Source organism: Erithacus rubecula (genome assembly GCF_903797595.1).
Source record: "Erithacus rubecula genome assembly, contig: scaffold_101_arrow_ctg1, whole genome shotgun sequence".
NCBI classification, from domain to species: Eukaryota; Metazoa; Chordata; class Aves; order Passeriformes; family Muscicapidae; genus Erithacus; species Erithacus rubecula.
The window spans coordinates 299,588-323,084 of NW_027636395.1; the positions used below are offsets into that span (position 1 = coordinate 299,588).

Here is a 23,497-nt window from a genome sequence, read left to right on the forward strand (position 1 = left end):
GCAATGGCACTGACTCAATCTAGTGAAAATACACACCCACCTCCTCCACTGGGAGCATGGAAATGAGAGGTTGGTGTCCAGCCACGTGCATGAGCTCGTGTGAAAACCTCCCCACATGGACTCATGTTCTCAGGGATGCTCCATAATGTGGCACACAACACTTCTGTCCAATATTGAGGAGCTGGCCTTTGTTAAAGTAAATAATAACACAAGTTCTCATCAAGCACAGCACGTGTCTGAGAAGGAGCTGTCTGTGGAATGACATCTTTTGTCACCAAATCAATGAGCAAAGGACACACAGCTGGTGCATCACTGAGTGATTCATCAGAGTTGTTTGCTGGGTACCAAGCATTCTTTTAAAAATAGTGAGGTATATAGTGTCAGCTAACAATCCTGATAATCAGCAAAGGGTGTTTGTGTCAGTTTCAGGATAAAGTAAAGCTCTCACACAGCTGGCCCAGGCTCACCACAACCCCAAAGGGCAGCTGAAGTGATTTGAGAAAAGTCAGGTTTATGTGAACAGTTACTCTTTGGGGAAGAATGAAATTTAGTCCTTTTCAGATAATCTGATTTAAGATGGGATGGTAAATCAGGTGTTCTGAGGGTCTCTGGGGATGGGAGCTGTGAGAGGAGCACTCTCTGCAGTCAGGGAAAATTGTGGGATTTTCAGTGGTGAACTCAATTTAACATTTATATACAATATCACCTTAGCTCAATTCACAGCCTTCCTTTGATACAAATTCCTCTGCTTCATGAAGTTTAGCAATTCAGTTCTGAACTCACTGTAAATCAAGTAAGAAGTCTGTTGAATTTATCATAAAGAGATAAATTAAAATGACCTCATTGCAAGGCACATCTCTTCTACACTGTCAAGAATTCCAAAACCATATTATGGTTCTCTTGTACAAAGCTTTTTATCTTGGATTTCTTTCATGCCTAATATTCTGTTGCCAGATCAATTAAGCCAGGTGATTGATTTTGCAGTCAAGACACATTCTCAAAGCTGGTATTTTATCATTCATATCAACAAACCCCCTGTCAGTATTTCTGAGATTTGTTGATCTTTTACCCATGTAAATAATTAATATGTAAGCCATAAAAGAGATCATAAGCAATTTTACTGACTGTATATTCTCGATTTATTGCAAAACTGATATTAGTTGGCTGTGGTTGCTTGAAAGGATTCTAATTACCCAGTGGCAAAAAGGAAAAAAAAAAAAAAGTTTCTCATTTCAAAAGCTCACAAAGTAACCAAAGCCAGAGGCCTGGACAGGGTTTTATGCTGATACCCACAGCAAATCTATTCTTTAAATATTCCTGCATTATTTACTTTTCTGATTGGACTAAAGATCCATCTCATGGCTCTCCTGGAGCCAGGCTGGGACAGCTGGGGGTGTTCACCTGGAGATGAGAAGGCTCCAGGGATATCTCAGAGCTCCTTCCAGTGCCTGAAGGGGCTCCAGGAAAGCTGGAGAAATCCCCATGGCTGGAGTTTGGTACCAGGACATCTCTGAAATCTCTTAGAACCCAATCCAGTCTGTGATTCTATGTTAAAACAGCCTAGAACAAGTCAAAATCCATAGAAATATCCCCAAAACTGAAATGCACAGCTTTTTCACTCAAAAAAACCCCCCAAAACCCCCACAAAATAACCAAAAACAAAAAACAAACAAGCAAACAAAAAACCCAATAAACCACAATAAAACCCAAACCAAACAAAAAAACAACACAATAAAAATCACAAAACAAAAATCTCAAAAATCCCAAACCAGACCAACCCAAAAACTAAAATAAACCATGAAAAAACCCCATACACATGAAGAGACACAAAAGAAAAGAGAGATAAAACATCCTCAGAAAAAAACCCCAAACAAACAAACAAAAGGGAAAAAAACCCACAAAAAACCCCAAAACAAAACAAAAAAGAAAACAAAACAGAACTTTGAGAGATATATACTGATACTGTATGCATTATTGTGATTATCAAGTAGAATTAGGAAACTAAAAATTAGACACAGTATGTGTTATTGGCTGCCACTCAAGTAGCTGAAAGGACAGAGATCCAACCAGGAAAATTCACTTTTGAAGCAATAAAGGGTTCAGATTTAAGGGTTTGATTTGCATGTGGGTTTATATTCTGAGGATCATTAACTCTGACAGACATAACTAAAATCCTTGCACTCCAAGAATAAGCCATTTGACCTGATGCATAATCTCTACCAGAAAATTCCAGTATACAATCAAGGAATATCCTGAGCTGGAAGGGACCTACAATAATTATTAAGTTGAAAACTTGTCCCTGCACAAACAGCCTGTTATAAATAATAAAAAGATAAAAATTACGGTCCTCGATATCCACAATCAAAGAGGACAGTGCCGAGCCCAATGTTTCCCAATATTCACACATGCTGTCCTGGTCAATCCTGTTTTTATACAGATTTTTCTAGCCTGGAGCAGAGGTTCTCCTTTCTTTTTGCAGTTTTGCATATTCATATAGTGTTCTTTCTCTGTCTTGGGCTTGGCAAAACCATTTCTCGAAGTGATGAATTTCGGTGAATGCAGATTTTTGGCTTACCAAACCCATTATTGAGTTTTCCCTGAGGACTCTGGTTATCTTGATTAGCGATACTTCTCAAGTGTTCATCGCCTGGGTGTTCCTGGGACAGTTTCTGAAAGGGCCACATCCACCCGAGCCATTTTTATTATTTTGCTAATTTAGGTTCTTTGGCTTTTTTTGCTGCAGTGTTGCAATTCTCATGAGGCAATCCCTGTTCCTCCCTCTGCAGCTTATGTTCTAAAGTTTCCTTATTATTTTCCTTATGTATACAAACATGAATTATTTCACATTAATTAAAAATCGACACAAATTATTTTAAAACATATATTACAAGCCCAAAATCCCACCCTGTACATCCATGGCAGCTCCTGGAGCTCTGGGGCCGTGCCCATTCCTTGGGGAGCCTGGGCAGTGCCAGCACCCTGTGGGAGAAGAATCTTTTCCTGATATCCAATTTAAACCTGTCTGACACAGCTTCAGGCCATTCCTGGGTGCTGTCCCTGCCCCATGGCCCCCAGACCCTTTCCCTTTCCCTGCTCTCCATCCTCTCATTGTCCATGGCCCCCAGACCCTTTCCCTGCTCTCCATCCTCTCATTGTCCATGGCCCCCAGACCCTTTCCCTGCTCTCCATCCTCTCATTGTCCATGGCCCCCAGGCCCTTTCCCTGCTCTCCATCCTCTCATTGCCCATGGCCCCCAGGCCCTTTCCCTGCTCTCCATCCTCTCATTGCCCATGGCCCCCAGGCCCTTTCCCTGCTCTCCATCCTCTCATTGTCCATGGCCCCCAGACCCTTTCCCTGCTCTCCATCCTCTCATTGCCCATGGCCCCCAGACCCTTTCCCTTTCCCTGCTCTCCATCCTCTCATTGCCCATGGCCCCCAGACCCTTTCCCTGCTCTCCATCCTCTCATTGTCCATGGCCCCCAGACCCTTTCCCTGCTCTCCATCCTCTCATTGCCCATGGCCCCCAGACCCTTTCCCTTTCCCTGCTCTCCATCCTCTCATTGCCCATGGCCCCCAGACCCTTTCCCTGCTCTCCATCCTCTCATTCCCAGGCTGTCCCTGCCCCATCCCAGGGCCTTTTCCCTGCCCTTGTGGCCTCACAGGGCTGGAGCTGGCCCAGGCCTCTCCTTTGTCCTTTCCCTCGAGGAAATCCACACCTTCCCTGGTTTTGTATCATCTGTGGGCTTGCTCAGGAAGGAATTTCTGTGAGGACAGTGCAGGATGTGATAGGAATTTCTGTGTTGTAATGGATGAGTGCTGGTGTTAAATCTCTCCTGGCTGCAGCTGGGTGGCAGGGCACTCCAGAAACCATTCCTCACACATGCTGACCTGTTTTGAAGACTAAAACCCATTGTTTTAATCATTAAGCCAGCAATCCCAAGATCCAAGTGGGCAAATTTAATGTGCTAATGTGTATATGGTTGCACCACACCAGATTTTCATCCCATGTTGCTCCTGACACACACAAACTATGGTTCCTGCTCTGGAGAAAAATACCTGTTTGCAGTGTTCTAAACTCCAGCCAAATGTTCCTCTTTATTCTGGGTGGGAAAGGGGGCTTAATTTTCATCAAAATTAGCTCTGTGAATAGTTTTAACAAATTATACTTCCAACAAGATACTTAACTACATACTAATAAACTCTATATTGCAGTAGCCAGCTACATGTGTATGTCCTTGTGCCTCTAAGCACTGTAGAGCTGAAATTTGAAAATTATTCCTGTGTTTGAACACACAGTAGTTGGTCAAGAAAGGAAGGTTGTATCATTATTAGTTTGTGAAACTTCTAGACTTAAAGTCAATTAAAACATGAAAGAAAATGGGCAATTTGAAACAGAGGTCACCAGTAAAGAATGCAAAAAATATTAAAAAAAATATTTAAAAAAAAAAGTTTGAAAAAATTTAAGAACAGTTGCCAGTGAAGGCTGTTGGAAGAAAAGTCAGTAAGATATTCCCAAAATTGGGGCTGAAGAAAATGGTAGAACCAACAGGTGTGGGAGACCCTGGTGATTTTGCCCCATTCACAGAAGTCCAAGGAAACTTGTGTGGGACCTGTCTGGATAAGGGAAATTCTCTAATGAGGTGAAAAATAGGTTTGTCAGCTGAAAATGGAGGACGTTTTGTTGATAGATCCTCTTACAGCAAATGTGTGGTGAGATTGGATAACAGCAACACCAATTTTGGAGCAATTGGAAGGAAGTGTTTGTTTTCCTTGAAGTCCAAAGAAATTTTGTTGTTAAAGCAGTAGGTGACTGGGCTGAGGCTTACTCCTTCTCAAAGATTTTATTTGATTCAGTAAGAGCCAGAGATTGCCTTAAAGTCCCAGGTAGGAAGAGTAATATCCCCACCAATTTTGTTTCACTCTTCTTAGAATTTGCTTGTATAGCTTTGTTTATTCTTTTTATCCATACACACTTCAAATAGGTTTTTTATTCTTGTTGAATTACTGATCTCAACAATTTCCTCATACATAGCATTGAGTTTCAAAGTCTATTTTTGCTGTATATTGAAAAAAAAAAAATCTCTTTTCAATTTCAAACCCGCTGTCTTTCAGCATCTTTAAATGTTTCATCTTTGACTATTATAAGACCGGAAGAGAAGCAGATTTTGAATGCCTTGTGTACACCACTTGTTGTTTTGCAGACATTTGTTATGCTCCCTCTTACTTTTCCTGTGCAGACAGATAAAATCATTGTCTTTTCTGTGCAGTGTGTTGGTTTTTCTTGCACTTTTAAATCGCTTCTCATTCTTTAAATGGCCTTCTCAAAAACTTCTTTGTTCAGTGGTGTATTTTATAGCAACAGTGACCTAACTAAAGAGAAAACTGTAAGATTTATTTGTCAGAAGATCCTTGCAGTACTTTCTATATTCTTTATGCAACATTTTGTTGTTAAATTTCCTTCTGATTTTTTTTTTCCTGTTTTAACCTAAACTGTGTATGGAGCTGAGGCTTTTTTTAAGCAGCCCTTTATGATGTTTAAGTTTCTTTAAGGTGTCATAGTGGGAGGAAATAGATCTTCCTGACTGCTTTGGGGTTTGTGTCAATATTAAACAAAGGGGTTGTGTTCCTTCCAACCTAGACACTGACTGAATTACATAATAAATGGTGCTTTTAAGAAGATGTGTGTTTCTATGGTGTAAAAGTCACTTAGATTGTCAATAGCAATTATAAACTTTTTTTGTAGGCGGGTAAATCTGTCTTCTCCTAATTAGTGTCCTTTTTAAGTAGTAGTTTGTTTTGGGGTTTTTTTATGGTGGAAAGAAATTAATGATCTGAAAATGCAGGAATTGCTGTTTGATTGCAAAAGAGATTAAATTTGTTCATGTTCTGCATTAAAAAGATACCATGTGGAGATGTTTTATACATATAAGTTTTTCTTTATATTTGAATTAAAAATAGCAAGTAGTGAATGAAAGGAGTGCATTCTAAATTTGAGAATAGTTATCCCATTGCTCTTTTTGTAACAGAAATCTGAGGATGCATTAAGTCCAAGGGAAGAGTTGATGAACCACAGTAGAGAGGTGTATGGTTAGAGGAAGAACACATAAAAACTTTGGCAAGATAAAGCATCTATTTTCCCTCTTTTTTCCCACTTTTTGTGGCCATTTAGGTAGATGTAGCAGCCCATAAGTCAGTTTCAGCCACTGTGATAGTTTAGGGTCAACACAGCCATCTGAACTTTTAAAAGAAAAACTACTTACAGGCTTTGTTGCACCAGCAGTTTTCTTACACTAGCACAATCCTGTGAGGAAGATAAAGAAATAAATGAAATATTTAAATGAAATCTGATTATTTAACAGACAACACTTATCACATAGAATTTTGTCACATAGGCATGTGGTCTGATCCATCTGTGTAGGAAGTAGCAGTTAGGAGAAAAAAAAAAAAAAGATGACTTTTGTAACTCAGATCTTTTCCTTGGTTTTATTGTTCTGCTCCTGAAGAACTATTGTGCTCAGCCATCTGAATGTGTAGGTATGTCAGGGATGCAGAATTAAAATACTGTATTTGTGTTAGGAACTGGTGCTGGCACATGGCTGTACAGTTCCCTATTTGTATATAACATATGGTACTGCCCATTGAACTAGCTGAAAATTTTATGAGCAGCTTTATTGTTTGGAAATTGAACAATTTGCATGGCAATTTTTTTCTGAAAAATGGAAGAAGGCAAACAAATTCTGTTATCAGGCCATATTTCATCCTTCTCAGACCCAGTGAGAACTTTGAAAAAGTCAAAGAACTTAGAAGGAAGATCCAGGAGTACGTTCAGTAGTCTAGCTACTCTTTTGAAATCATAAGCAGTATTTTTTTTGTCTGGATACACTTTTGAGAGTAAGTGTCGTGCATAAGGAGAGAAGGATATTGCAACAGACTCACTGCCTGTGTAAGCAAAACTTGAAAAATCAGTACTTGTGCTTGAAGCTCAGGATAATGATAAAGTGGTCTAATGGCAAAAACCAGTCTGCACCACAAATTAATCCCTTTGTATTCATAAAATATCACAAGCAAAACCCATGGTGCTGTCACATTTTCATATGAATACTCAGGATATTCACGTAGTTTGCATTTATTCTGCATTTATTCTTAAATAACATACAATTATTTCTGTAGATCATCTGGCTAAGGGTTTTAGTTTCAGTCAGGAGTGTATTTTTAAAGAAAATCTCTTGATCATCTCTACTTACTGTGCTTTGCTTTGTGTGACAGCAGGCTGAGACCCCAAGAACTGGATCCTTGTGAGATTAAAATAATCTTAAAGAAAATAGCCCAGTACTCTGAAATTCTTGGAACCTGACATACTGGGAATTGACTTAAAACATTCCAGTGGGTAAATGGAAATTCAGTCCACCCTGACATTCTAGAATTTGTTCAGAGAAAACAGAACTGAGACCTGTGTAGGGATGTGTCCTCAGCTCTAAGGGTTTCACTCTGTACATACAATTCTGTAAGGCCATGCTCCTTACAAATATAGGCATAACCTTTGTTTTTCTCAAAGTGCACTGAAAACTATTAATAGACCTTGTTTATCTTGCTTTTCTTATTATATACTGTCTCATCTCATGAGACACATGTGGCTTTCTGTCATTTCTGACATTTGCTTGGTCCTCTGGTGTGATTGTCTGATTCTGCCAAAAATAATGATGCCTGCCTTCACAGGAGATTTATCCCTATCTGACTTCTGTTTGAACCAGCTCACCAGGATTGTCTGGAGTGCACAAAGTGAGTGCACTAAAGGGACTTCCAATGGGATCAGATCATGAAATGTGGCCAGTGCTAGGTGCTGAAAAAGTGAGGAGATGGGAACATGCAGAGGGACATGAATGGCATCAATTTTAGCTGCCCCTGAATCCCTGGAACTGTCCAAGGACAGGTTGGGCAAGGCTTGGAGCAAACTGGGATAGTGGAAGATGTCCCTGCCCATGGCAGGGGGTTAGAATTAGATGCATTTAAGATCCCTTCCAACCCAAACCTTTTTAGGATTCTGGGATTCTATAAAAATTGAAACCACCAGCTCTACATTTCCAGTAAATTCAAGAGTTACATTCAGGCATTGCCCTGCTACAACAAAACATTACAGTGAATCAATGTTCCCTGATCCAGATGTGTAAGCACTGCACCACAGGAGAGTATTTAAATTGTTATTTACCTCCAAATAATAGGTGAGCTTTGTAATCTTGTCAGATCTCATTTTGCCCTCCCCACAAGTCAGTAAGTTGGCATCTGGCTCTGAAAATGTATTCTGTGTGATACTTTCACATACCTAAGAGAGTTATTTATGTATACAGTCATTATTCTCATGTAGTTTTTACAGTTTACTTTTTAAAGCATCATTCTTTTCCATACCAGCAGTTGTCACTCTTAGAGAGAAATCAATCTGCTCCCTTCTCATCCTCTCCATTTTCTTTGTCAGTAAATTTTTAAGGGAGCTTCAGAATAATGCTGCAGAAGACATACACCAAAATTAGGAAAATAGTGCAAGGTGAAGAGACCCTCTGCCCAAATGTAAAATTAGGAACTTAAAATGCTCATTTTTTCTGACCTCATGATGTCAGTGCTCATAACAGAGAGGAAACCTCCTCCCATTTCTCAGCAAGAGTAGAGATTTTTACAGGAATTGTAGCACACACACCATTAGGTTATGGTACAGATTTTAGGTACAGACTGGAAGACAGCATTTTTCTTTCTGAACCAGAAGTCATCTCTGATGTGGTGGAGCTGCTGCATCTTTTGTGGGGAGGGAGATGGAGTCTTCCTTCACCTTTGCAGAGGAGGCAAGGAAATCACCACAGTCCAAAAGGCAGAATTAGTTGTAGATTAAATATAACATCCATTAACAGTAAAACATGGATATCTTTATAAGCAACTAAGAGTCTGAATTTGAAAACCACCAGCAAAAAGTAGAAATTACCTCTATGAAGCACATACATGTGCCTTGTGCAAGTGCCTCAGACAAATTTTTTTGATGTTTAAATGAGATTTATACAGATTGGCCATAAATGAGTACACTTCACCCTGTGTATATCAGATAAAGACATATGAAAAAACATAATCATCTGGCTTTGTCACTTTAAAATATCCATCTTTGTATCTTCCAGAACTTGTTGGTCTAATGGCATTTTAAAAACCTGTGCCATAGTCATGCTCACATAAAAAGCAACCCTACCCTCACTCTATTCTGAAATACATAAACTGTATTTTGAAGTGATAGGATTATTTTGGGACATGTGATGGAAAATAAGCTAATTTACTGATCTGAGTTCAAATTCACAATGAAAATAATTTGACTTATTGCCATGTGCCCACCCGCACTCTCTTATCAAATCATCCAGTTGCTCCAATGCTGCATAATTTAGCTCACTCCTGAAACTGAGATTTTTGGAGCATTGCTTGTGATGAAAAATGATTCAACAGTTGATTCACTTTTTAATAACTTTTTTTTTTCTTTTCCTCAACTACAGTTTAAATGATTTGTCAAATGGTTGTTATATAAATAGCCAATTATTTTCCTAAGGTTTGTTGGAAATGCCAGGAATAGTTGCCCTGAAGATGTTCTTCTACAGTGTAAAATTAAATTGTAAGTTACTTAATGGGACGAAGATTTTCATGCCAGTATTCATTAAAAGTAATTAAAAATGAAAAATCTGCTTCAATGCATATTAAAACTTTTAAAGTACCAACTCCTTTAAAACTAATAAGGAACATCCTGGCTAGGCTATTGCAAAATTCCATTAGATTAAAATTACCTCAGATGAAAAGCCATTAAATAGGCATTTAAACAGGTAAATAGAAGATCAGGAAATACTGACTAGTCCAGTGTTGGAAGTATGACTCCACAGAGAACATTGTAATAACTTTTCAGTGGCTATAAGGAGGAGATAAGTATTTTACAAAATAGAGAGTAGGTACCTATGCAGAGTATAATTTCACTGCATGGTCTATTTTATGAGAGTTCTCAAAAATGAAATAGGGATGAAAAAGTATATAAAAATACCAAAAAAAAAAAAAATCTTGTTAGCAGCACAAGATAGATAACTATTGCAGCAGCAATTCTTGTAGAACCCTGTCTCATTTTAAATCCTTTGAAGTAGACAATTTAAAGTGAAAATGCATTCTGGAATGCATTTAATTATTTATTTTCCTTTATTATTTTTCTAATTATTATTTTTCTAGTAGTTTTACATTTAGTCCTAGCATTCTGAAACCTGTGATTATAGTTACTACTATATAGATATGAAGTCAGTTCTAAACTTTTAATATAATTTCAAATTTTTCTTCAAGTGAGGGTAGCATAGGGGAAATGACACTATAGAATGCAAAGAAAAGTAGGAAAGTGCTATAGATAATAAATAGATTTTAAACTGGATTTCCAAATACATGTCACCACTCATTTCACTGATGCTATAACTATATCATTGAACAGAAGTGTAAATTGTAGGTGGAAAAGATACAAATTAGCTGGTGGAGAAATTAGTCATCATAAAAATGCTGATTTGTCTAAATTAAGGATTTTAGTTACCACACCAAATTTAAGAAGGTATTAATTAAAATAAAACTTAAAAATAGTCTTTACTTTTCATTTTCTCAGAGCCTGGAGTTTTTACAAATCAAAGTGAAGAGGATCATGCTATATATTCCCATTTTCTTGAAGCAAGTTGACCTAGATATACTTTAAAACCAATAGGATGGCAAAAAACACTGCATTGTTACCAGGTAGCATGAAATACTCTCTTCTTTTTTTTTTTTTTTTTAAGAAGTCTAGTTACAGAAGTATATTTAAAAATGTAAATTTGAATTTTTAAAGCCTAAGAAGAGATAAAATTCCTCTGGAAAAAATGTAAGAATGCATGAGAAGCAGTTTCTGAAGGAATTCTAGACAGTAGCAATTGAATTTTGCCCAAAAAATAAATTGTTTTTGTTTTGTCTTTAGCTGGTGAAGTGTTTTAGTGGTGCAATGGTGTCTCAAACCCTCGTGGAGGAGGAAAACTTTATATAGAATTAGGAGAGCAGGGGTTGTACAATGTTTAACATCTGAGGGTGGGGGAGTTTGTAATTTTTTTTTTTTTTTTGTCTGGAGTGTAAAGATGTTTTCTTCTCTTTCTGAAGATCAGATAACAAGGGTATCTGAACAGTGAATCCCTTCAGCATGACACATAACACTTGAAGTTTCCTGCAGGTTCTTTTGGCACAGTATTTTTGGAGCCTTCTGTGGTCAGGAAACTGGCTTTGAAAAAAGCAGTGAAGCCTCTGAATTCTAACAGATGCCTGTCCTGTGTTGAATGTTAATACACCCAACAAAGATTTAATAATATATACTAAATTCCCATGTTTCATGGGAATATGCCCCTTCTTTTTTTAATGTTTCACACCTCTGTTGATCCAAACATGTGCTAGTGCTTGTTTTTGAATAATCCTAATTAAATCAGGGATCAGTTATAGCTGAAGTTACAGTTTATCTGTTTACATAAATTACGAGCAAACATTCATTTGGAAACATGTTAGAGACTTTCTTAAACTTTTAATTAACATGATTAAAATAAATTATCATGACAATTATTTATACATTTTTTTGTCTTTTAGCCAAAAAATTGAAGATTATCCACCTGTGCTTTTCTGATTCATTTTCATGCTGTTTAAACAGAATTTATTTACTTTTATATTTCTTAGTTTTCCAGGGAAAGTTACCAACAAGTTAACCTAATTTAGGAAATCTTTACAGTTTAGCCTAGTTTTTATAAATCATATGAATATAAGGAAGAATGCTTTGATTTAGGTTTTATTTTGACAAAAATGTCCTACTTTCAAGGAAAATGTATCTTTCTATATATGAATTGCTGTAATCCTTCAAGTTTTATCATATCACTGAGTAGCTCACTGTTAAGATAATTTTATTAAATTTTAGTGTCTCATGTGTCAAATTATTTACCAAATAAAACCAGTCTAAATTTCATTATTTTCAATGGAGCTTTGCCATTTAATATTTCATAAAAATATTTGATGCTTGAGCAACTTGCTTGCAAATAAAATTAATGATTATGTAAACTGAGGTTCATGATATTAGGAGATTCATAATGAAAAGTTTACTATCTGAAAGCTCAAGCTTATACAATAACAAGATACCACAAAATTCTGCAAGCAAGATGGTAAATTTTGTGTGATCTTACTGATACAGTATTGATCTGTGTAACTAAATCATTCAGGATCAATATACCATAAAGAAAAAAATACCTAGAATGCATTTTAAAATCTATAAAGAAGAATCAAACAACTACAGGAATTGCTTAGCTTAAACCCTGATTTAAAGATAATTATTCCATATTATCTTTTTTTCCACATTATGTCATATTAGTTATCAAAAGGAAAGATATTTGAACACATTGATAACTTTATAAAAGTTTTATTTTGAAGTACAACTGGGTAGGGAAGTAATTTGGGTTTTCTTTAAAAATATTGAAGTCTGGGGCACAGGAGTGAGTGTGAAGTTACTCAAACTGGGAATTGATTTTTATACAGTGTATGGCTGTGGGTCTTCACAGAAGCCAATTATTAAACAGATATAGCTGGATTATTTTTTGTTCACAAATTCTTCTAAATTGTATCCTAAATGGGCTTTATTATGGGTAAGAAAAATATTTGCAATATTATCAAAGGATAACTGGGTTATGTTTGATGGATTCTTCTAATAGAAGCCACGTTAGCTCCCAGTGAAGACTCTTCAACATAAATGCTGTTTCTGTGATGGGCCAACCTTTTATCATGATAGAAAACTGATTTTAAAACATGACTTAGAGTTGAGAGGAGCAGCCTGAGTGTGATCCAGGAGCCAAAAAAAGGACAAACCCAAAGGATAAGGAAAGAGTGTTCTGGTCTGCAGGAGGGAGCTTCAGGAAGCCTGAATGGCAAAAGGCAGTCCTGGACCAGAAACAAGAGCTCAGGTGGCAGGAACCAGGAATTTGGGCTGTGAAAAGAACAAACAGGCAGGGGACAAGAACAAGGCACTGGTGTGAACTCAGGCAAAGCACAGGATGTGTGGGAAAAAAAAAAAAAATCATTTAAATTGAGCTTGTTGGTCCATTCTTGAGAAAAAAGTCAGGTTTATTCCAAAATAGCTTGCTGGAGGAGTCAAACGCCTTTACATAAGAGTTAAATTTTTTATTATGACAGTTACATAATTTAAATGCCCATTTCATGGGGGTGATTTTTCAGGAAAATATGTGTGGCTATATTTAACAGGTAAAACCCAAAATGAGGGCTAGGTACTTTTAATTATACTATATTTGCAAGTGCTGGTTTTTGTTTATGTTTTATTAAATACTTAGAGGATTAAATAAGTATATGCATATATATAAAATCCATCAAAGGAAGACAAAAAGCACAGAAATCTGCCCCTTGATGGTTTTCCAAGTCACTATGTGATATGGCCAAATTCACTTCTACTTTCCTGGTTTCTGACAATGAAGTTTTGTTCCACTTTTTGTTTTGCATCATGACTGTGCTTCAAACAGAAGTCTGCTTAGTAACTTTGTGATTGTGGATTGATGTTAGTAGATAGGAAATTTAAATTTAATCATCTGCAGCATAAAAAGAAACCTTAGCACAGCCTTTACTTCCTAATCTAGTCTCTGCCCTCCAAGATATTTAATTCAAGGCACAATCTGTTTCCAGAAAAAGATGAGTTTCCCTGTTCCTGCATCACCTTGAATTTCAGAATCCCTCTTCAGGTAGAGAAATCTTGATGGTTTGGCATTTGGGTTTTTTCAGACTGGGGGGTTTTGTTTGGGTTTTTGTTTGGTTTGGGGGTATTTTTATTCTTACTTGCTTTCTTGTTGTTGTTGTTGTTTGGGTATTGTAGTTCCTCTTGGATTTCTTTCATTTCTTTAATGTTGTTTGTTTGTTGATTTTTTATCCAACCTGAGCACTATCTAGAAATCCAGACTTTCCCTCTGCCTTTTGATGAGATCTTTTCATTCAGTGTTTATCAGTTCTACCACCTCCCTCTGTGAAGAACTCTGATTTCTCTGACAGCACCCAGCTCTCTGTACCTCTATTTTTTTGGTTTTTTGGTTTTATGGGGTTTTTTTTATTTTTTTGGTTTTTGTGGGGTTTTTTTGGTGCAAAGCAAAATAATCTGCCTTGAAGCCAAGATCTAAAAATCATGAGCAACCTGCAATGATTTTACTGTTCATTATTAATTTACATCAAAAGAAAACCTCTGTCCTTCTTATGTAGATAGATTATGTGGTTGGTGAAGAATTATAATCTGATAACAGAAAGGGGGTTTTCTGTATGAGTCTTTATAACCTGTAGGAGTAACTACTCAAGAAACTCTGGCATTTTAAAATTTCCACTGAAATTTACCTCTTGTGATGATGATATAACTTCTGTTTTTCAGAAGGAAGGAACACACCAGCTGGTGTAAATTATGGTGTCAGAATTGGCACATCTAGGAGTTTGAACACAATCCCACCATAATTTGTAGTAGCCACCTTTAATATTCTTCATCTGCACATTCATTCAGATGAAATAGTAACAGGAAATATATATAATTCCGTAGAAATTATTATTTAACACATGTTCAAGAATGCATTTCATTCTTTAACACGGTTTAGTTGATTTTTGATTAAACACATCAGACACGAGGCAATGAACAATCTTTCCTCATTCATTTATCAAATAGGACATATTTGTTTGAACTGATGGGACTCAAGGTTCTGAAATTACTGGGAATAATTATTGCAGAAGCTAAATAACAAAGATAATAATTAAAAACTTTGATTTTTCTGCTCTGATTATTACTGACTGCTCCCTGGGGATGGAGTATAAGGATTGCTTTAAAAGGATGTGGTGCTTCAAGCTCAGTTTATTTTCTCTATCACCACACAGAAAATATGAAATATTCTGGAAAGCTGTGCATTTTCTCCTAGATATTTCAACAGGAATGGTAAATTAGAAAAAAAAAAAAAAATCCTCAGAAGATATTGTCTTTACACAGAAAAGCTTTTAAGAGGATAAATTACCACCTGCATCTCGCCAAGAGAGAGATAGTTCATATGTTCACTTAATGTTTTTTATTTCACAGTGACCTTGATTCTTTTCCCCCCACAAATGTGTTAGCCAGTATTAAAATGATGAATAACCTGATAAAAATGTAAGGTTAATGGGCTTTGCTTAAAAAGGCAAATAGGGAGATGAAAAATCTTGTTAAATTTTATAAATACATATAAAGAATTTAATTTAGAACTGAGCAGGCCTGTTCTTTGGTCATTTCCCTTGGCAGGTTTTATTTCTTGCACTCTAAGCTGTTACTCCTCTTGTTCAAATTTAATAAAATAAAATGCAGCTAACTCTGAAGTTTTACTATGCCAGTATGTAATAACTTTATAAGCGAGAAGTAGTAAAACCTGAGGGGTTAAAAAGAAGCCCAGAGATCCATTGCCATCATTAATTTTAGCATAAGAATCTGAAATTTTTCTCATTCAAACAGTTCATATTTTGCTGAAGACCTGTCTCTGCATTTCTGTTCACAGCAATGGGAAGATAATCCTATTCACTGTATAAAACACTGGGGTATGAATAAAGAGACCTGGAAAATGAAAAAAAAAAATCAATTTGAGAGTACAAAAGTCACATACTCAAACTCCCAAATATCAAGCAAATTTGTTGACAGAACTGAATTCTGCTCCTCCTGAGCAAAGGCATGTTGCATAAAATTTAGAAATTTTTGTAACATTTTCTTTAGTTTGTGTATGCCAACAGAAAAAAACCCCCAACATTTTGGGAACAGAAGCAGATTCAACACAACAGCAAGAAGCATGATTTCAATTCCCAGTAATTTCCTATATTACCTATCATGACATGTACCATATTCACCACATCCTCTACCCTTTTTAAAATATTTAACTGCAGAGGTGCAGCCCTTTTGGACAATGATATGCAAAATCAACATTTCTACTCCATGCAGAATAAATATAAAGGAGGAGACTGAGAAATTGAATCATGATGCATCAGTATCCTCCCTCTGCCTTTTTAATGGTGACTGAAAGATCCTGTGTCACATTTGAGAAAAGAAATCTGACATTATACTTTAAGGCTGCTACACTGAAAAACACAGGGGAGTTTTATTCTTGCTGCTTTTGACAAAGTGTACTGGAAAAGAGGAACTCAAGTGAGATTACCCACCTTTTCTGTCTTTTCAGTTTAATGAAATTTGCTGGCTTCTAGATTGAGTTATTAGTTTCAATTTGCCCACTAACTCCTTCAGAGGAAGGGAATTTTTTAGATGGTTAAACAACCTTGTCAATTAGATGTTTAATGAATTAAGATGAACTGAGACACATCCTTAACTGACATCTGTTGATAAAGAAGTAGCTACTTTCCTTGAAGTTGCAAGAGTCACTACTGATTACTCCATTAAAACTACTACAATTTGGGTTTTTTTTAATGGCCTAAATGTGACTTTTGGCCCCAATATCCTCTGGAAGTCATAGTGGATATCCTTGAGTGAAACTTTAAATTATTTTGTATATTGCATATTGTATATTGCATATTGTATATTGCATATAGTACAACTTCTCTCTCGCTCTTTTTTTCCCCTTCTTTTCTTTTTTTCAGTTCTTTTAAACATATGATTATTGCTTTTAGCATTCCTCTGCTAATCCTGGCATCCCCTTGTGTGCTTCCTGCAGATGTGAATGAGTGTGAAGCTGAGCCCTGCAGGAACGGTGGGATCTGTACAGATCTTGTTGCCAACTATTCCTGTGAATGCCCAGGTGAATTTATGGGAAGGAACTGCCAACAGAGTAAGTACAGCAGGGTTTTAAAGCTTCATTTCTTAATAATGTAAAATATAAGATTTTATTTTTACAGAAAAAAATTATTTAATGTACTGTGGAAATACTTCTTTACAAGTAAAGGAACCTCAAAATAGCCATCCTGTTCCCTTCAAAACTGGTGGAATTTCAGAGGCCAAATCTGTCACACATTCAAGCAAAGCATCTCATATGATGGAAATATTTTCAGAATGTATAATAAATATCTAAAATTAAACATGAAGTGAAATTGTGTAAAGAAGAAAAATACAAAAAAATTATTCAGGCTGGGGTTTTATTTCATCAAATATGCCTTCTTCAGCAGTGTTATTAGCAGAAATTAACAAGTATAGGAACAGGGCAGAAATATCTGTTATTTGCTCTGACATGTCCCTAGCCTCTGAAATCCGGACCACTGCTTTGGGGGGAAGTCATTAATAGAATTAATAGTCATTAATGGATCTGTCCTGGGAACAGCCTCATGTGATTTTTACAATAATACTGACTGTGGATGAACATACAGGTCTGAGTCCTAAAGTTCTTCTTATATGATAGACTAGGTAATCCTGAAGACCCAAAATAACAAAAACAGAATAAACTGCTTCAGACAAAATGCAATATACCTTAAGAGTTAGATATTAGAGGCTGTTGGGTTTTAAATGCTGTAGAGGTGAAAGCCTGAGTGTTTCAGTTAAACAAAAAAAATAGTATTGTGGATAAAGCTAATATAGTCCTAATGTATATGACAATAAAAATAAACAGGAAAGTATTTGACAATTGGTGTTAGTAATGTTGGATATTGCATCCAAAATACCTGAAATACTGGCTAATCAGTAAGGAAAATCCTACTTTGTGTAGCAAAAAAAAAAAAAAAAAAAAAAGTTGTTTCTTGAAATGGAATAATAAATTAATTAAACCATAACAAAACTGAAAATATTATTCTTTTTCCTGCATTCACATTGTGGATGTATGGGGGGAATAGAAAGGAAAACAGGATGGATCAATAACAACAAATGTGGGGTTTTTTTGAAGTAGCTTCAGTGAATTCCCAGATTTATACACCACAGGAAGAAACAAAAAAATTGAGGTACCCAACATAATGTGCATGTAGTTCTAGAGAAGAAGAAGAGATTAAGATTTGCTTTGAGGAATTCACAGGTCTCTATGGCTACCTGAAAGAATTTATTAAAAAACCCTTCTATTACAGTGTTTTTCAGAATTTGCTGGTGAAGCAATTCATGCATTTCCTTATTAGGTGCAATTGAATTGCCATTTGGAATTCTACCAGGAATATCATCCATCTCTTCAAGAGTTTATTCCTTCTGTATTTTGGCTGCATCATGAACACTGCTCAGATAATAGATCACATAAACCCAATCTCCTGTTTTGCTGGAAGTGGGTTAGTCAGAGCTATTACTTAAGTGATCATTGCATTTTCTGAACCATCATCTGTTATTTTATGTTCCTTTTTTTTTTTTTTTAAATAGATGTGGAGCAATGTAGAAAAGTAACTTGGTGGGTGAAGCTGCATATCTTATATATTAAACTGAATTAAATAATAAATATGTATGCATATATATAAGCACTGACATACATATTTCTGGTTCTGAGAGCATAAAACAGAAAGCATATATATGCAGCAAAAATTTGAAAATTTCCAACTTATTGAAACAGTGAAAGAACTCTACTGTTCTATTGCTAAATATGTTACCCACACTCTATCCTTCCTTGTGTTATTTTGGGGGACTCATACTGACATAAATATAAATATATATAGTTTGCCATCTCTGTAACTCTCCACTACACCATTTTCTATAGCTAGACTTGAAAATTCTTTTTTTTTTTTCATTAGAAGTTTGCTTATGTCATCACATTTAATTACGTAATTACAAGTAGTTATTACACATTCTAATTACTCCATCAAAGTTTTACACATATTTACAGTAATCATATAATTAAATACTGTTATACTAATTATGTAAATTACTGACTGCTGTCTCAGAATTACCTCACAACACTCAAAGATTCCTGAGTAACATCACAGAATATGTAGAATATCCTAGATATAGAATAAAAAAGACCTGCAAAAGTGCATCATGCAAACTGCTTTTTCAGAATGCTTTTTCAGAATTTATCTCTTTGCTATAGCAAAAATATCATTGCTTTGCAACAAGGATTTGTCATGCTACTCATCAGCCTCCTGTATTTTGAATCAGACTGATTTCCTAGACCTCCACCTATGATTTCCCCCTTTTTTAATTCCAAAATTTTATCTCACCACAATTAAATCCTCTTAGCTAATCTCCTAAATAAATCCCTTCCATTTTATCTCATGTGCAGCAATTTTCAGGTGTGAGGCAACTGTTGTGCTACACCCAGAGCCCTGTATGACACCCACCCCAAATCCTTCTGAGTAGTCCCAAAAACTCCTGAAATAACAAGTGCAGCTAGTCTCAGCTGACCTGAGCAAAAAAGGGTTGAAACTGAGTACAAAAATTGCACTAAAATGAGATTTTCACCTTATTTGGCCCCCTTGACCATCCTCTGAGTCTGTTTCTGGCATGGATAAGATTTGGAGTTGCTTATATTCAGTTTTCTTTCTTCCTTTCCTTTTTCTTTCCTTTCCTTTCCTTTCCTTTCCTTTCCTTTCCTTTCTTTTCCTTTCCTTTCCTTTCCTTTCCTTCCTTTCCTTTCCTTTCCTTTCCTTTCCTTTCCTTTCCTTTCCTTTCCTTTCCTTTCCTTTCCTTTCCTTTCCTTTCCTTTCCTTTCCTTTCCTTTCCTTTCCTTTCCTTTCCTTTCCTTTCCTTTCCTTTCCTTTCCTTTCCTTTCTCTCTTTCTCTTTCTTTCTCTCTTCCTTTATTTCTCTCATTCTCTCTCTCTTATTAGCTATGGCTGGTTTTAGCAATTCAGGCATAAATGATATTTAAAACAGCTGCTTCTCATTTCAGGAAAGCACTGGATGAGGCAAAATCAGGGTAAAGTGGAGTGTGAGAGCACTGACAGCCTCAAAACATATTCAGCCATTCTGAAATGAGCTTATCAGCCTGTTAGGAGACACTTCAAGAAACATCTGGTATTTACAGAATCTGCCTGCAGATGTTTAGCAAACACAGAATGGGAAGAAAGCACCTTTTCCCATCTTCTGAATGCAAAATTTAAACTATATTAATTCCATATTAAATCCCAGATTTCTTAAGGCATCAGAATTTCCTTGATGCAGCTGCATCTCCTTCTGCTCTCCCACTCTCTGAACCCATTTCTTGCTCCTGTGCTGAGTTCAAGTTATCAATTATGATCACATCCATTGCAGCTTTCCATAGTCTTGGAGTGTCCATAAATGAAGTACTGCTTCCAAGATAGTTTCTCCTGTGGTTGGAGGGTTTGTTTTTATTGTTGTTCTTCTTTTTTTTTTTTTTTTTTTTTTGCTTTGTGGATCAAAATATTCTCTTGCAGGCACTTCCATCAGTGCCAGCTGTTTGCATTTTTCAGTGTAAATCTGTGTTGTTAAGATCTCCCCTGATCAGCGTGGGTAGTAAATTGCAGTAATATGTGAGCAGTTCCACAGGTGATTTTTTGATCACTTTCCTTTCCATTTTAGTGTTTTTAATCAGGCAGATGGTACCAGTCAGTGGGCACCTTACAATTCCACCACTGTGCATTTTGGAGCTGTGCTTTCCTAAATGCCAAGAGTTGCTGCCACTAAAGCATATGGCAAATTTTCTCGTGCTTTTTTCTTAAAATATCTAGATCTAAATAGCCACTATAAATATTTCCTTACATGTACTGTGGCCCCTTCCCCTCCTTTTCTGTGGATTCAACATGCCCATATGTAGGAGAGCTGCATTCAAAGCAACTGCACCAATTTATTTTTCTAGAATGTCAGAAATTCTGGGAAGCAGTGCACCTCCACCTTGTTTCCATTGTTTTCCTTTGCTTCTATGGTTTAGTGTGTGTTTCTATTGCTCTTGGTTGCCTCCTGCCTTCATCTCTGTGGAAATCAAAGTGGCATTTTCTTTCCATTCCCATGAAAATGCCTGTCCTTTCATTGTTTTTTTGACTTAAAAAAATTATCCAGAGATCTGACAGATCTAGGCATGAGGAGTTGTTCAAGACTTCTGCTTGCATGCAGCCTTATACTCCCAGGCTAGATGGATTCATCCAAAGCATGCTAATGCATTGTGAATTTAGAATTTTCCTGCTCTCAAAATTATTCCTGAGGCAGCTTGCAGGATTTGTAGTAAGGGATAAATAACTTGTTTTACATTATCTTTTCTAATAGACTTTTATTCCTTTTCATGCCATCTGTATTTCACTTTTGTGTTTTAGAGGCAGCATGTTGGGTCTTTTTGGCTTCATGTGCTTGTCCTTTGAACTCCTGTGCTCACAGTCTTTGGTGAATTTTGGATATCTCTGTCTTACAGACCCAGCTCTGACTGACCCTGGCCCAGCAGGGCACAGGGTTCATAAAGCCTCCATGCTTATGTTCAGAAAAACCCTACTCAAAGCAGTCATAAGGGCACAAAAAGTACACAGACAAAACCATTTAAAAAACATTAAAAAGCTGTGTTGTCAGGGTGAAGGCTTGTGGCTGAGTAAAATTTGCCTTCCAGGAAATCTCCGCTTTAAAAATATGGATAAGAATCAGAATTTCACCACTTTCTTAAATTGATGAACATGGTTAGGGACTTTCTCAGCTCATGGAATTGCCCTTTTAAAATTAAGCTGTTTAGAGCTGAATGGTAAAGGAGGTCCCATTGCACAGAGAGGTTTTTTTTCCACATGACCTTTTTTTACCTGCTGGTGAGCCTTGGTTTCAAGGCCTGATATTCTTTATTCACCTCTAGTAAATATGTTGAGCTGGTAGTGAGCCACTGTGAAACCCTTCAGTTGCCAGGAATCAACATTAAATTACTGATCATCATAAAAATTTCTGTCAATAAGATTTAGGTGGGCCTACCCTTCCCTACTGCTCAAAATATCAGTTTGACTCATTCTGTGAATAATGCATTATGAAGTTTGAATTTAAGCTTATTCTTGATTGTTTTGAATGTGTGCCTGTTTCGTGATCTCAAATATAAAATGTTAAATATAAAATCAGAAATCATTGGAATACAAAGCTGGACAAATATACTAATGAAGGAGTGGCAAGGGGAAAGAAAAAGAAGGTAATTAATAAAGCAGATCAGTTCTTTGATCCAGTGAACTTCACAGCCACACAAGTATTGGGCTGGTACAAAGGAATGTCAGGGGAAAGAGCCTGGGCATGAAATCAAAGCTTAACACCAGTTAAAAAATGTTAATCAAATCATGCTCTAATCAAGAAAGTAAGAACTCTTCTTTAATTAATTTTTAAGGCAAAGAGAAGAGTTTATTTAAATTTTAATATATTTTCTTTCTTTGTTTTACTTCAGAGATCATAAAATCTAAAAGCCAGAGTTGTCAGCTTATTCATTAAGAATACACTTCAGAAAAATTCAGTAAATATGTACATTCCTGCTAGTCATTATTTAGATGACAAATTCAGGACTTCCATGGAAAAACTAACGTAGTTTTATAGATAAGCATATAGGTGTGTGCATGTGTAGATGCATGTATACAAAATTATTAATAATATATAATTATTTTTTACTGTCCTCAGGGTAGTTAATTTGTCACTCACATTATATCCTTGTGGATTTACGGGATTATGTGTAGTTAATCTCATACAAAAGAAATAATGGAAAAAAATAGGTGCCTAAAAGAGTTTTATCCTTTTAATATCAAGTTAATAGCACTAGTGTGAGCTCCCTAGATTACAGAAATATCTCAGAGCAGAAACATATTAGAAATACACTTTGAAAGTGCAGGAGGGAGAACTTTTACATATCAAATGTGACTTTAGGCCATGCAATTCAACTCAACCTCAGTAATTTGTCCTTTTCTGAACGTGGCGTAAGAATAGAAGCAAAAATTATTTCAAATGTTGAATTGCTACTTGAAAGAGAGTAATCAGTAATAAGAATTCTGCTTTATCCACATCTTTAACTATTTCAGCTAACCCTGAATGGAATACAATATCTATATTTGCATTGAACAAAACCCCTCTTGAGTCTCTTTCTGAAAAATAAAATAAAAAAAAAAAAAAAGATGAGTTTTGCTGAATCTGCACCACTCTGTGAATTTTGTCTGGCAGGCATTTCTGCATGTAGCTTTGGTATGAGAGTGCAAAGAGGCAGAAAATGCCACAGAAACGACAGAACACGTTGTTAACATTGAAATGTTCTCCCAGGCATTCCCGTGACCTCGTGAGAAATATTAATCCAACTCCCAACATTTCTGACAATCTTCAAGCAAAGCACCACCCTGGCTTGGTTACACTGGGCACTTTCTCTGTCCAGGCATCCCATGCAGACAAAAACTGCAGATCAGAGCTGCAGTTCTCCATTTATCACAGAAGGGAAATGAGTCTGATCTCTCTGTGTTTGAAGATGAAACAAAGTCCTCAGCCCTGTGCCTTCAGGTGCATTTTCATCCTGCTGCACTGGCACTGTACAGCAACAAATCCCTTTGAAAACTAATTTCTCAATATCTTGTTTTGATTAGGCGGGGGAGGATTCAATCTTTACTCAGACACCTGGCAGAAACTCAATGTG

At 36.3% G+C, this 23,497-nt stretch overlaps 1 protein-coding gene across 2 annotated transcripts in view; it reads left to right on the forward strand.

Moving 5' to 3' along the window:
• EDIL3 (EGF like repeats and discoidin domains 3) overlaps positions 1-23,497 on the forward strand; it is a 227,292-nt gene that overhangs the window by 116,543 nt on the left and 87,252 nt on the right. For both annotated transcript variants that reach the window (XM_079331767.1, XM_079331768.1), the window contains one exon: positions 16,743-16,856. In XM_079331767.1, the coding sequence (XP_079187893.1) occupies positions 16,743-16,856 (114 nt within the window). The remainder of the gene's footprint in view (positions 1-16,742; positions 16,857-23,497) is intronic.